The sequence below is a fragment of the Pristiophorus japonicus genome, chromosome 20 (assembly GCF_044704955.1).
Source record: "Pristiophorus japonicus isolate sPriJap1 chromosome 20, sPriJap1.hap1, whole genome shotgun sequence".
In the NCBI taxonomy this organism is placed as follows: domain Eukaryota; kingdom Metazoa; phylum Chordata; class Chondrichthyes; family Pristiophoridae; genus Pristiophorus; species Pristiophorus japonicus.
Genome location: NC_091996.1, coordinates 9,825,701 through 9,839,696, shown reverse-complemented (window position 1 = coordinate 9,839,696; position 13,996 = coordinate 9,825,701). Strand labels below are relative to the sequence as shown.

Genomic DNA, 13,996 nt, shown 5'->3' with positions numbered 1-13,996 from the left:
AGTAAACAATGAGGATAGTAGCAGATTTCAGGAGGACATAGACAGACTGGTGAAATGAGCAGTCACATGGCAGGTGAAATTTAGCACCGAGAAGTGTGAAGTGATACATTTTGATCGGAAGAATGAGGAGGGGCAATATAAACTAAATGGAATAATTTTAAAGGGAGTGCCAGAACAGAGAGACCTGGGGGTGTTTGGCTAAGGTCCAACAAAAAACCTGAGACCTAAAGAACAGGTGGTGGATGGAGAAAGCACAGGAGATACAGCAGCTGGCCGACAGCCATGATGTGCGAGGATTCTTCATCGCAGTCAAGGCCACCTACGGACCAAACTCCCAAGGCCCCACCCCGCTCCTGGCCAAGGACACCGAGGCAGTCAGGGCCCGCTGGAAGGAACACTTCGAAGATCTCCTCAGTCGATACTCTGCCTTTGACTCGAGTGTTCTCGACTCCATTCCGCAGCATGCTATCCACCATCACCCCAGTGAGACCCCAACACTGCACGAGGTAGAAAAGGCCATAAGACATCTAAAAACCAACAAGGCTAGGGGAGCGGGTGGAATCCCTGCTGAGGCACTGAAGTATGGTGGAGAGGCACTACTGGCGCGAATACATGACCTCATCTCTCTCATCTGGAGGGAGGAGAGCATGCCGGGAGATCTTAGAGATGCAGTGATCGTGACCATCTTTAAAAAAGGGGACAAGTCCGACTGCGGCAACTACAGAGGAATCTCCCCGCTATCAGCCAATGGGAAAGTCATCGCTAGAGTCCTCCTCAACCGTCTTCTCCCCGTGACCGAGGAGCTCCTCCCGGAGTCGCAGTGCAGAGTTCGTCCCCTCCGGGGCACAACAGACATGACTTTTGCAGCACGACAGCTGCAGGGAACAGCGCCAGCCCTTATACATGGCCTTCTTCGACCTTACAAAGGCCTTTGACGCTGTCAACCGCGAGGGTCTATGGAGCGTCCTCCTCCGTTTCGGATGCCCCCAAAAGTACGTCACTATCCCCCGCCTGCTCCACAACGACATGCAGGCCGTGATCCTTACCAACGGATACATCACAGACCCAATCCACGTCTGGACCGGGGTCAAGCAGGGCTGCGTCATCGGCCTAACCCTCTTCTCAATCTTCCTTGCTGACATGCTCCACCTCTCAGTTGATAAGCTCCCCGCTGGAGTGGAACTAATCTACAGAACCAGTGGGAACCTGTTCAACCTTCACCGTCTCCAGGCCAGGTCCAAGACCACCCCAATCTCTGTCGTTGAGCTACAGTACACGGACGACGCCTGCGTCTGTGCACACACATAGGCTGCACTCCAGGACATAGTCGACGTATTTACCGAGGTGCATGAAAGCATGGGCCTTACGCTAAACATTAGTAAGACAAAGGTCCTCCACCAGCCTGTCCTCGCCGCACAGCACTGCCCCCCAAACATCAAGATCCACGGCACGGCCCTGGACAACGTGGACCACTTCCCACATCTCGGGAGCCTCCCATCAACAAGAGCAGGCATTAACGACAAGATCCAACACAGCCTCCAGTGCGCCAGTACAGCCTTCAGCCGCCTGAGGAAAAGAGTGTTTGAAGACCAGTCTCTCAAAACTGTCACTAAGCTCATGGTCTACAGGGCTGTAGTAATACCCGCCCTCCTGTATGGCTCAGAGATATGGACCATGTACAGCAGACACCTCAAGTCGTTGGAGAAATATCACCAGCGATGTCTCCGCAAGATCCTGCAAATCCCCTGGGAGGACAGACACACAAACATTAGCGTCCTCATCCAGGCCAACATCCCCTGCATTGAAGCACTGACCACACTTGATCAGCTCTGCTAGGCAGGCCACACAGTTCGCATGCCAGACACGAGACCCCCCCAAAGCAAGCGCTCTACTCTGAACTTGTCCACGGCAAACGAGCTAAAGGCGGGCAGAGGAAACGTTACAAGGACTCCCTCAAAGCCTCCCTGATAAAGTGCAACATCCCCACTGACACCTGAGAGTCCCTGGCCATAGACCGCCCTAAGTGGAGGAAATGCATCCGGGGGGGGCGCTGAGCTCCTCGAGTATCGTCGCCGAGAGCATGCAGAAATCAAACGCAGGCAGCGGAAGGAGCGTGCGGCAAACCAGGCTCCCTGCCCACCCTTTCCCTCAACGACTATCTGTCCCACCTGTGACAGAGACTGTGGGACTCGTCTTGGACTGTACAGCCACCTAAGAACTCATGCTAAGAGAGGAAGCAAATCTTCCTCGATTCCGAGGGACTGCCTATGATGATATGATGTACACAAATCTTTGAAAGTGACAGGACAAGTTGAGAAGGCTGTTAGAAAAGCCTAGGGGATCCATGGCTTTATCAATAGAGGAACGGCGTACAAAATCCAGGAAGTTATGCTAAACTTTTATAAAAACATGGGTTAGGCCTCAGCTGGGGTATTGTGTTCAATTCTGGGCACCGCACTTTAGGAAGAATGTCAAGGCCTTGGAGAAGGGGCAGAGGAGATTTACTAGAATGGTACCCGGGATGAGGGACATCAGTTATGTGGAGAGACTGAAGAAGTTTGGGTTGTTCTCCTTAGAACAGAGAAGGTTAAGAGGAGATTTGACGAAGGTGTTCAAAATCATGAAGAGTTTTGATAGGATAAATAAGGAGACACTGTTTCCAGTGGCAGAAGGGTCAGTAACCAGAGGACACAGATTTAAGATCATTGGCAAAAGAACCCGAGGGGAGATGAGGAGAATTTTATTTACGCAGCGAGTTGTTGTGATCGGGAACGCGCTGCCTGAAAGGGCGGTGGGAGCAGATTCAATAGTAACTTTCAAAAGGGCGTTGGATAAATACTTGAAGGGAAAAATACACAGGGCTATGGAGAAGTGGGACTAATTGGATAGCTCTTCCAAATAGCTGCCACAGGCCTGGTGGGTCGAATGGCATCCATCTGTGTTATGTCATTCCATGATGTGTATCATTTGTGCAAAAACTAATAATCCACACATTGCGAGTTCAAGTCCTACCAGGGCCGTTTGAGAATGCGAATTCAGTTTAAAAAGCGGGTGTCAGTAAAAGCGACCATGAAGCTGTTGGATTGTCGTCAAAACCCAATCGGTTCACTGATGTGCATTAGGGAAGGAACTCTGCCGCCCTTACCCGGTCTGGGCCTATATGTGACTCCAGTCCCACACCTATGCGGTTTGACTCTTAACTGCCCCTCTGAAGTGGCTGAGCGAGACACTCCGTTGTATCACCAGCTCCTCGAGGGCAACTATGGATGGGCAATAAATGCCGGCCTTACCAGCGATACCCACATCCCACAAGTGAATTTTTATATATATATTGGTCGTAGACCTTCCGTGATCAACTTACGATTGATTCAGTATAAACAACAACTTGTATTTATATAGCACCTTTAACGTAATGAAATGTCCCAAGGCGCTTCACAGGAGTGTTATGAGACAAAATATTTGACACTGAGCTACATTAGGAGAAATTAGGACAGGTTGGTCAAAAAGATCGGTTTTAAGGAACGTCTTGAAGGAGGAAAGAGAGGCAGAGAGGTTTAGGAAGGGAGTTCCAGAGCTTAAGGTCTAGGCAACAGAAGGCACGTCCACCAATGGTTGAGTGATTATAATCAGGGATGCTCAAAACCTGCAGTAATGACATTACTAGCCTTTTGAATCCCCCCCCCACCCCCCCATCCAGGGGGTAATTGCCCATTGCTGATCTCCACGCTCAGACTTCCACAAGACCCTGCAGGGTGTAGTGATCAAGAGCACAAACATCAGCTGAATTATTCCTACCTCCCCACTTCCTAACACAACGGCATTGAGGCTGACTGTAGTCACCTCCAGTGCTGCCTCGACCAACATTCCCCTCGAGCTGCACGGCCAGTCCCGAGCAGGCCGCTCAACAGCTCAACAATGGAAGTAACCGCGCGTGGGCCCCACAGCCCCCAAAAATAAAATTAGTGGCTACGTTGGCCTCAGCACAGCAGGAGCATAGGTGCGACTATGGGATAAAATCTATTTTTCCTTCCCCTCTCTCTTTCTCTTCCCCCACCCAGGCCCTTTAAAGGCATTAGAGCCAGGCTGTTCAGGGGTGATGTCAGGAAGCACTTCTTCACACAAAGGATAGTGGAAATAAGAACATAAGAATTAGGACCAGGAGTAGGCCATTCGGCCCCTCGAGCCTGCTCATCCATTCAATAATATCATGGCTGATTTTCTACCTCAACACTTTCCTGTCCCCATATCCTTCGATTCCCTTAATATTCAAAAATCTATCGATCTCGTCTTGAATATACTCAAAGACTGAGCCTCCACAGCTCTCTGGGGTAGAGAATTCCAAAGATGTACCACCACCCATAAATCTGGAGTTAAAATACATATCAGCCGTGATCTAATTGAATGGCGGAACAGGCTGGAGGGGCTGAAGGGCCTCCTCCAGTTCCTATCCACTTCCTCCTCCCCACTCAATCTCTTCCCATCCCCTGTAAGGTGCTATATAAATGCAAGTATTTCTATTGTTACTCTACCCCTGTCCCGTTGTGATAAAGTGGCCCCCCCTGATTCTCGAGTGCGCTGGTTGATGTCTTGTTGACTTGAGGTGATCCCTTCTCTCCCGCAGTCGTCCAGGATCGACGACCAGAGATGTGCACCCCCCAGCCCGACCCCGCGGGGGCCCACCGTCCCCGACGAGGATTTCTTCAGCTTGATCCAGCGGGTGCAGGCCAAGCGGATGGACGAGCAGCGAGTCGATCTCCCGTCGAGCCGCGAGGGGCTGGAACAGAGCACGCCGGGCTCCAGCTGAGCAGCGCTTCACCCATAGACTGGTCAACAAGCTGGACTCACTGTACGGATCGGTGCCCACCCCCACCCCACTCCCCACATACCCCCCGCTAACACTGTGAGCAAGCAGCCCGGGCCGAAAGCTGTCCCAACTATCCCTGCCAGATCAGCAAACGAATCTAGATGACCGTGCAGCTTAAGAGAGTTGCCGAGGAGGTGATATTTTTAAAAACCCTACAATCAACAAGTCAAAGTAGAGGCATTTGTGTTTTTTTAAAGTGGTACGAAAGTCGTCTATCTATGGGAGATGGAGAGATACAAGCACGGCTTTAGGTTATTGTGTAACGTGATGGCATTGAATGAATGTAAAATCCGTTGGTACTATAGAAAATGTGGGTCTATAGTCACACACAAATACCCATGTACACATACATACGTTATACACACACACCACACTTGATTGAGACATACACGTTGTCCACGCACAAACACTAGAGACATTTTGAGATAAATTCAGTTCCTTTGCTTTGACCATTCACAGTGCAATGTTGGGTGAATATAATGTTTACTCTCGTTGAATGGGTCTAGTTGCCATTACTTTCTCTGTTCTGAAATATCAGGGACTGAGAGATTTAATATTTAAAGGTGTAGATAAGGTTAAATCGATCAACCATTGTGGCGCTATCTGTGGAAGAGTGCAGCTCCTGGATTGTGAGAGTGATATCTTACACCAGTGGTGGACACTATCTTCTACTCTCAACAAAAGGCCAAAATGCAGATATGTACACAGAGTTATACAGGTTGGTGTACGGAGCCGTATCTCACGGGGATCGATCCCAAAAGATTTGTGGACACTGACAGCACCGCAGACTTTGTACGGGAGTAATTTGGGGATGTGTGGCCGGTTCCATCCACAGACTTGAGGTGCCCCGTTCATGACCTGTACAGCAGAGCCCTTGGATTACATCGGCAAACTTTTCTTTTTAAATTAAAAGGGACATTAAATTTAATTAAAGCTTTCTACATGCGATGAAAGGGAGGGGCTAAATAATGATATAATACTAATGGAAATGAACATCTGTAACCTTGAAACTATGCAGTGGGATGCTGGCGTACAACTGCTTAAAGAGTATAAGTGGAATTCCTTCCTCGTTTAAAGAACACACAGGCTAACACCACCGTTAAATTCGTGGAGTAAGAAGCTTCATACAAACTTATCCATGTTCCAAACCAATGTACAGCACAATGTGTACATTTTCAAATGTTAAACATACTTGAAATGTGATGGTTTGCATTTAATGTTTAATAATATATTACTTTTATCTTTATTCAGAAACAATTTCTTTTTGTTTTAGAATGTGAATGTAATTAAAAACCACAAGGGAAGTAATCAAATGCAATTCTCAAATTCTCTGCGTGCTCTTTAAGCATGGCTGAATCTTTCCAACAACAGACTCCAAGTTGGTGAGAGAAATTTAGGTGCTGAATCTGTGGCCTGTACAGTTGCATATGCTGTCTGTCATTTTCCGAGTCAGTTTTCTAACACCTTTCTCCTAAACTGATCGTCTCTCCTTGTTCGAAAGACAGTGTATTCCTTCACAAGACTGCACCTGTTCCCAACCTCTTTATAAGCAGTTCAAATGCAGAGATCCCCTCAATTTAATGTAGAATTCGTTCAGTGAAGTAATAACGTTTCCATGTTGTATTTCTAATACAGCTGTTTTGTATATTTTTTTTTAAATCACATTTTGTCAAATAAACTTAACACAATGACTAATCTATGCCCTCTCAGGTAGCCGTAAAAGATCCCATGGCACTATTTCGAAGAGCAGGGGAGTTATCCCCGGTGTCCTGGGCCAATATTTATCCCTCAATCAATGTCACTAAAAACAGATTATTACATTGCTGTTTGTGGGAGCTTGCGTGCGCAACTTGTTTCTCCTACATTTCAACAGTGACTACATTTCAAAAAGTACTTAATTAGCTGTGAAGTGCTTTGGGACGTCCTGAGGTAGTGAAAGGCGCTATATAAATGCAAGTCCTTTCTTTTATGTCTTTCTAACTGCTTCAGTTATTTCTGCAGAGTGTGTACATGTATTTTTGGAGGAAGACTTACCCCTGCTGTGTGTGCACGCAGTCTGGTGACGTAACCTGCGACAGACATCGTCTTTAAAACATGGAGAGAGAGCAAGAGTGATATAAATGACTCCTTTGGTAGAAAATTTCCTTTACAGCTTTTTGTAACATGTTGACGTTTTCTATCTACATAACTGCGTATATAAAAGACCCAGGGTGACACTCAGTACACCAGGGTACTGGAGAACAGGGGGCCAGAGAAGCACAAAAAACTACAGGCTAATTCTTTGCTCTGGCTCGAGAGAAATCAACCTGGGGGAAGATTATTTAATTTTTATTTTGGTGTAAATAAAAATGCTCTTGGGGTGCTCTATCTGCTGTCCCGTGTTGTATCTGCTGTCTCGTGTTGTATCTGCTGCTGTCCCTTTAACATTCTGGAACCCCTTTCCAGTACGATTTTTTTCCAAACACTGCCAGTACCTAATGCTTTTGTTTTTTGATTTTAAAAGTGATTTGAAAATCCGTACTGTTCTGTAAATACGATGGGCTGATTTTACCTAACAGATGTAAATCGAATGAAACTGCAATGTATTAAATTTTACACAAGCTTGTAATAAAAATACAAATTGTGCACCAGTTGTTTTGGGTTTACATTGGGTTTCCTACATTACAACAGTGACTAAACGTTAAAAAAAAATGTATCTCTGCAAAGCACTTTAGGACGTCCAGTGGTCGTGAAAGGTGCTATATAAATGCAAGTCTTTCCTTTTCTAGATTTTTGTATCCAGTAAATGTTTTGCAGTATTCATCAGCAATTTCTGTGCTCATTTTCTCCCTTTCCTCCCTTTTTCTAGTTCTCTATGCACTATACCTCCACATGGGCCCACCTTGAGGTATAATATATATAATATAATATACACAGACACAGATGGACCAGGCTGACACTCCAGTGCAGTACTAAGGGTGAGTCGTTAAACCGAGGCCCCATCTGCTCTCTCAGGTGGACGTAAAAGATCCTACAGCACTATTTCGAAGAAGAGCAAAGGAGGAATTATCCCTGGTGTCCTGGGCCAATATTTATCCCTCAGCCAACTTCACAAAAAAAACCAGATGAGGTGGTCATTATCGCATTGCTGTTTGTGAGAGCTTACTGTGCAAAAATTGGCTGCAACATTTCCTACATTACAACAGTGACTATGCTTCAAAGAGTACTTCACTGGCTGTAAAGTATTTTATCATATCCTGAGATTATGAAAGGCACTATATAGAAGAACATAAATAGGAGCAGGAGTAGGCCATTTGACCCCTCGAGCCTGCTCTGCCATTCAATAAGATCATGGCTGATCTGATCATGGACTCAGCTCCACTTCCCTGCCCGCTCTCCATAACCCTCGACTCCCTTATCACTCAAAATTCTGTCTATCTCCACCTTAAATATATTCAATGACTCCACAGCTCTCTGGGGCAGAGAATTCCACAGATTTACAACCCTGAAGAAATTTCTCCTTCTCAGTTTTAAATGGGCAGCGCCTTATTCTGAGACTATGTCCCCTGGCTTTAGCTTCCCCTATGAGTGGAAATATCCTCTCTGCATCCACCTTGTCGAGCTCCTTCATTATCTTATAAGTTTCAATAAGATCACCTCTCATTCTTCTGAACTCCAATGTGCATAGGCCCAACCTACTCAACTTTTCCTCATAAGTCAACCCCCTCATCTCTGGAATCAACTTAGTGAACCTTCTCTGAACAGCCTCCAATGCAAGTATATCCTTCTTTAAATACGGAGACCAAAACTGTACGCAGTATTTCAGGTGTGGCCTCACCAATACCCTGTACAGTTGTAGCGAGACTTCTCCGCTTTTATACTCTCTCCGCCTTGCAATAAAGGCCAACATTCCATTTGCCTTCCTGATTACTTGCTGTACCTGCTGACTAACTTTTTGTGTTTCATGCACAAGGACCCCCAGATCCCTCTGTACTGCAGCACTTTATAATTTAAATGGAGAAAAATTGCAATTTGCTTTTTTATTATTTCTGCCAAAGTGGATAACCTCACATTTACTCCATCTGCCAAATTCTTGCCCACTCACTTAGCCTGTCTACATCCCTTTGCAGATGTTTTGTGGCCTCCTCACAATTTGCTTTCCCACCCATCTTTGTATCATCAGCAAACTTGGCTACATTACACTCGGTCCCTTCATCCAAGTCATTAATATAGATTGTAAATATCTTTGTCACAAACTGAATCCAGGGGCCTGTTTGTGCTGTATATTCTATGTAATGCTATGCAACACTGCCAGTGAGCAGAACAGCATAGGCAAGAGCCTGTGCAATAAACAGCAGCACCTCAAACCTCTCTCGGGGACAGATTTCACTCACCAGGCCCAGTAAAATGGGAATTACTTCCCTTCGCGAGACAGTGATAATGAGGCTTCACGTTGTGGCACTCCAGGTGAGAAAGCAGTTCCCATAGAGCGCGCCAGCGACCTCCACGCTTTATGCTTCAGGGGAACTTTGACCTGAGATTGTGTCAAATCACTGAGGTGCAGTCAGCCCTTCAAGCAGCAACTTGCCTTATCCTGGTGCAGAAGCTGAATTTACTTTTATTTTCCTCGCCCTGTATTGGGTCCCATATTCCCACGGTACAGATGTGCAAACTGCTCTATGGTTCTGCTTCTAAACTGACTAGGCAGCTGGCCCAGATAGACTAGGCTCCCGGTTTTCCTGTCTGCCAGTTATGAAGCCCCTGGCCTTCACTCAGTGAAGCCTCCTCCAATTACATAGGATGTTACAGCACAGAAACAGGCCATTCGGCCCAACTGGTCTGTGCCAGTGTTGATGCTCCACACGAGCCTCCTCCCACCTTACTTCATCTCACCCTAATCAGCTTATCCTCTATTTCTTTCTTCCTCCTGTGCTTATCTAACCTCCTTAAATGCATCTATGCAATTTGCCTCAACTACTTCATGTGGTAGCAAGTTCCACATTCTCATCACTGTTGTCCATGAAAAAAACCTTCCTATCCCCCCCTCCTCCTCTTCCCCCCCCCACACACTTCCCTGTAAACACACGTCCCAAATCACAGCTTTATTTATACATACGGTGAAAACTGTAACATATGGCTCATCTCCTCCGTCCTCCCTACCCCTCCCAAAATAACTTGTATCAGGACAGCGTCCCCGCCTGAAAGGGCGGTAGTCGCAGATTCAATAGTAACTTTCAAAAGGTCATTGGATATATACTTAAGGTTCTAATAACCGTCAGGTCCAGCATCACTCCAGTCCCACACCCGTGGGTGACTCAACGACCGCGGAAGTGCTCTAGCAAGCCACTCAGTTGTTTAAAACAAACACATTTCTATGAAGCAAGAGTGTGGCCTTGTCATCAGTGCTCTGAGAATGCTTGACCCCCAGCTCAATGTCACACATCTGAACTACGCAAGCAAGCCACCACTTCTGCCCACTGAAACAAACCCTGTATGGGCACAAAACACAGGCTGGAGTACAAATACTACAAAAGGGGAATTGGTCAGTACTTTTTATATGTAATAGGATATGTATATTTTCAAATCCCTCAATGATCTCGCCCCTCCCGATCTCTATAATCTCCTCCAGCCCCACAACCCCCCTCCCCCCTGCAAAGATGTCTGCGCTCCTCTAATTCTGCTCTCCTGAGCATCCCTGATTATAATCGCTCAACCATTGTTGGCTGCGGCTTCTGTTGCCTGGGCCCCCAAGCTCTGGAACTCCCCGCCTAAACCTCTCCACCTCTCCACCTCTCTCCTGCTTCAAGACACTCCTTAAAACCTCTTTCTTTGACCAAGCTTTTGGTCAACTGCGCTAATTTCTACTTATGTGGCTCGGTGTCAAATTTTTAATCACACAATACTCCTGTGAAGCGCCTTGTGATGTTTCACTACATTAAAGGCGCTGTATAAATACAAGTTGTTGTTGTTTAACTCCAAACTACTTGCATAATGCCAAACAATTTCTGCAACACTAACACATTGATTGTAATATAATCTTTTTGGTAATTTTATCTTGAATCAGAAGAAAATACAAATACAGACATTCAGATTATTGCATTAGTTGCATTCGGATAAACGTTCATTCCTGCAAAATGCTGTGCTAAAAATAAATGTACAACAACCGCATCAAAAGGTAACCCACTATTATAAAGAGCATTTCTCAGATTCTGTTCTTATTGAAAAATAGGCTTCAAGCAGAGAGCATCTGGCTGTAAGTGAACAAATCCTGTGTAGGGGGGAGGGGGCAGTCCTGAAAAATGAGGGGCCTCACACAACAATCTTCACTGTCAGATTCAGTCGACTGCAAAGCTTGTGTCTTTCTGAATGGTGGCTGTTGGCGGGGATTGTGCGGTGGGGCAGCTCCTGGATCAGGTGTCATCCCTCACTGAACGTCCCAACACAGTTACCGTGCAATGGGGGGGGCAGATGGGCTGGGCCCTCTCGCACACCAGCTGGCAGGTGGCAAACAGCAGTATTGGCAGTGCCCACCTGTTTGACTCACCTGCAGGAGGTGCAGGGGTATTGAGGCAGCTGAAGGAGGGGAGCAGGGGTTAGGGTGAATAAAAAGGGGAGAAAACACACACACACAAAAAAGCCCCTTTTCCAAGCCCCCTCAACAGAATAATAATTGCACCAGTCAGACACAGCTAAATACTGCACACTATGCAAGAAGGAATCTGCAGATTGTACGCACCGTCAGAGCACAGTGTGACCACACTGATTAGAAGAGCTGGTGTCATTCAGCAAGGACACAATAAGGTGCCCGATTTCACCACCACAATATCATCATTTACAAAGTCATCGCTGATCCCACCCAGAGATTACTGGGCAAAACCGATTTTGTTCTTCCATGACCCCAGACTCAAAAAGATTTCCATATTCTTTCCCCCCGCCGCAAAAATAAAAGTATCTGTGTATAAAAATATAGCAATCGCCTCCCAAACATGATCAGGCTGCAGTCCAACGCTCTGGCTGTGATTGTTATATTGATGAGATATGTCTTTGGGCTCCGTGGGGAATCAGTCCATGTCTCCTGCTGCGTTACTCAGGTGTTAGACTGCAGAGCGTCGAAGAATCCCAGCGACGGGGCAATCTAGAGGAAACAAGTGACACACGCACAGAAAAATGAAAAAACAAAGCAGCTATTTGGGCTCACGCTCACAGATAACAACCGCCTTCCTTCAGTAGAAAGTTCCTGGTCCAGATTGTGGGCCCAGTGATTGAAAAACTGCATTCGCCTGTGGCAAGATATATCGAGTATGGTAGCATAGTGGTAATGTTACTGGACAGGTAATCCAGAGACTAATAATATTAATAATAATAACTTTTATTTATATAGCATCTTTAACAAATGTCCCAAGGTGCTTCCCAGCAGTGTTATAAGACAAAGCAGATAAATTTGACACCGAGCCACAAAAGAAGATATTACGGCAGATGACCTAAAGCTTGGTGAAAGAGGTAGGTTTTAAGGAGCATCTTAAAAGGAGGAAAGAGAGGTTTAGAGAGGGAGTTCCAGGGTTAATGACCTGGATACAAGAATTCAAATCCCACCACGGCAACTGGGGAATTTAAATAAATCTGGAATAAAGGCTGGTATCAGTAATGGTAACCATGAACCTATTGGGTTGTTGTAAAAACCATCTGGTTCACGAATGTCCTTCAGGGAAGGAAATCTGCCGCCCTTACCCAGTCTGACCAATACGTGACCCCAGACCCATTGTGGTTGACTCTTAACTGTCTTCTGAACTGGTCCAGCAAGCCACTGAAGGGCAATTAGGGATGGGCAATAAATGCAGGCCTTGCCAGTAACGCCCACATCCCGTCAACAAATTTTAAAACAACTGAGGCTTTTCCCCTCGCTCCCAGCAGAGAAACTGCCAACTGATAATGCCAAATCCAATGTTACATTGTTTTATTGAATGTTAAACTGTTTTAAAATTCACTTATTAATTCACCTCCCTTTCATTCAGAATTTGAAAGGGGTTTCAGGAACAGAGAGACCTGGGGGGTGTGTGTAAACAAATCTTTGAAGGTGGCAGGAGAAGTTGAGGCAGCTGTTAAAGCCTCGAGCATCCTAGACTACAAGTACCTGCATAAAACACCGGTCAGGCCTCAGCTGGAGTAGTGTGTCCAATTCTGGGCACCAGACTTTAGGAAGAATGTCAAGCCTTGGAGAGGGTGCGGAGGAGATTTACCAGAATGGTGGCAGGGATGTGGAACTTGAGTTATGTGGAGAGACTGGAGAACCTGGGATTGTTCTCCTTAGAGCGGAGGTTAAAGTTAGATTTAATGGAGGTGTTCAATATTATAAAGGGTTTTGATAAGAGCAAATAAGGAGAAACTTTCCACTGGCAGGAGGGTGGGTAACCAGAGGATAAAGGTGATTGACAAAAGAACCAGAGGCGACATGAGGACATTTTGTTTTTTTTAACACAGCGAGTTGTTATGATCTGGAATGCACTTCCTGAAAGGTGGTGGAAGTAGATTCGATCGTAACTTTCAAGTGGGAATTGGATAAATACAAGAATGGGAAAAATGTACAGGGCTATAGGGAAAGTGCAGCGGGGGTGGGACAAATTGGATTGCTCTACCAAAGAGCTGGCACAGGCACGATGGGCCGAATGGCCTCCTCCTGTGCTGTACAACGAGTTCATATTAAAGCATTACAAGCGAGATGCTGAAACTCAAAATCTTTTACCGTTATCTGTACCTTGGCCACTCCACAGTGCTGCGAGTTTGCGAATACTTTGGCTTGAGCTCACACTGTCTCTTTGTACCCGGTTCTTCAATGGGCCACTGTGTACAAAGCTAATGTGCAGATTAAAGCACCTGCCTGTACTCAGAGAGAGGTTACTGGTGACCAGTCCGCCTCCCCACAGTTGGGTCAGATGGCCGGTTTCTGTGCTGTACATTCGATGTCATTCTATGCAACACTGCCAGTGAGCACAACAGCATAGGCAAGAGACTGCAATACACAACAGCACCTCAAACCTCTCACAAGGACAGACCGTGCCCCCATGCACCTCTCCTCATTCCTCTCCCAACTCTGACTGGGATTTAATTCCTAAGGCACCAGCTGCCTACCAGTACCTTGCCCACTCTTCACACAAG

The 13,996-nt window shown here is 46.2% G+C and overlaps 2 protein-coding genes across 8 annotated transcripts in view; one reads left to right on the top strand and one right to left on the bottom strand.

Moving 5' to 3' along the window:
* The window catches only part of LOC139233158 (G-protein-signaling modulator 1-like), a 326,419-nt gene extending 318,937 nt beyond the window's left edge, over positions 1-7,482 (top strand). For 6 of the 7 annotated variants that reach the window (XM_070863742.1, XM_070863740.1, XM_070863741.1 and 3 more), the window contains one exon: positions 4,622-7,482. In XM_070863742.1, the coding sequence (XP_070719843.1) occupies positions 4,622-4,804 (183 nt within the window). In that variant the 3' untranslated portion in view covers positions 4,805-7,482. The remainder of the gene's footprint in view (positions 1-4,621) is intronic. The other variant, XM_070863744.1, reaches the window with a different exon arrangement.
* Positions 7,483-10,868: 3,386 nt separating this feature from the next.
* LOC139233157 (uncharacterized) overlaps positions 10,869-13,996 on the bottom strand; it is a 56,602-nt gene continuing 53,474 nt past the window's right edge. Inside the window, exon 18 of the mRNA XM_070863737.1 lies at positions 10,869-11,978. Within this exon, the coding sequence (XP_070719838.1) occupies positions 11,931-11,978 (48 nt within the window). The 3' untranslated portion in view covers positions 10,869-11,930. The remainder of the gene's footprint in view (positions 11,979-13,996) is intronic.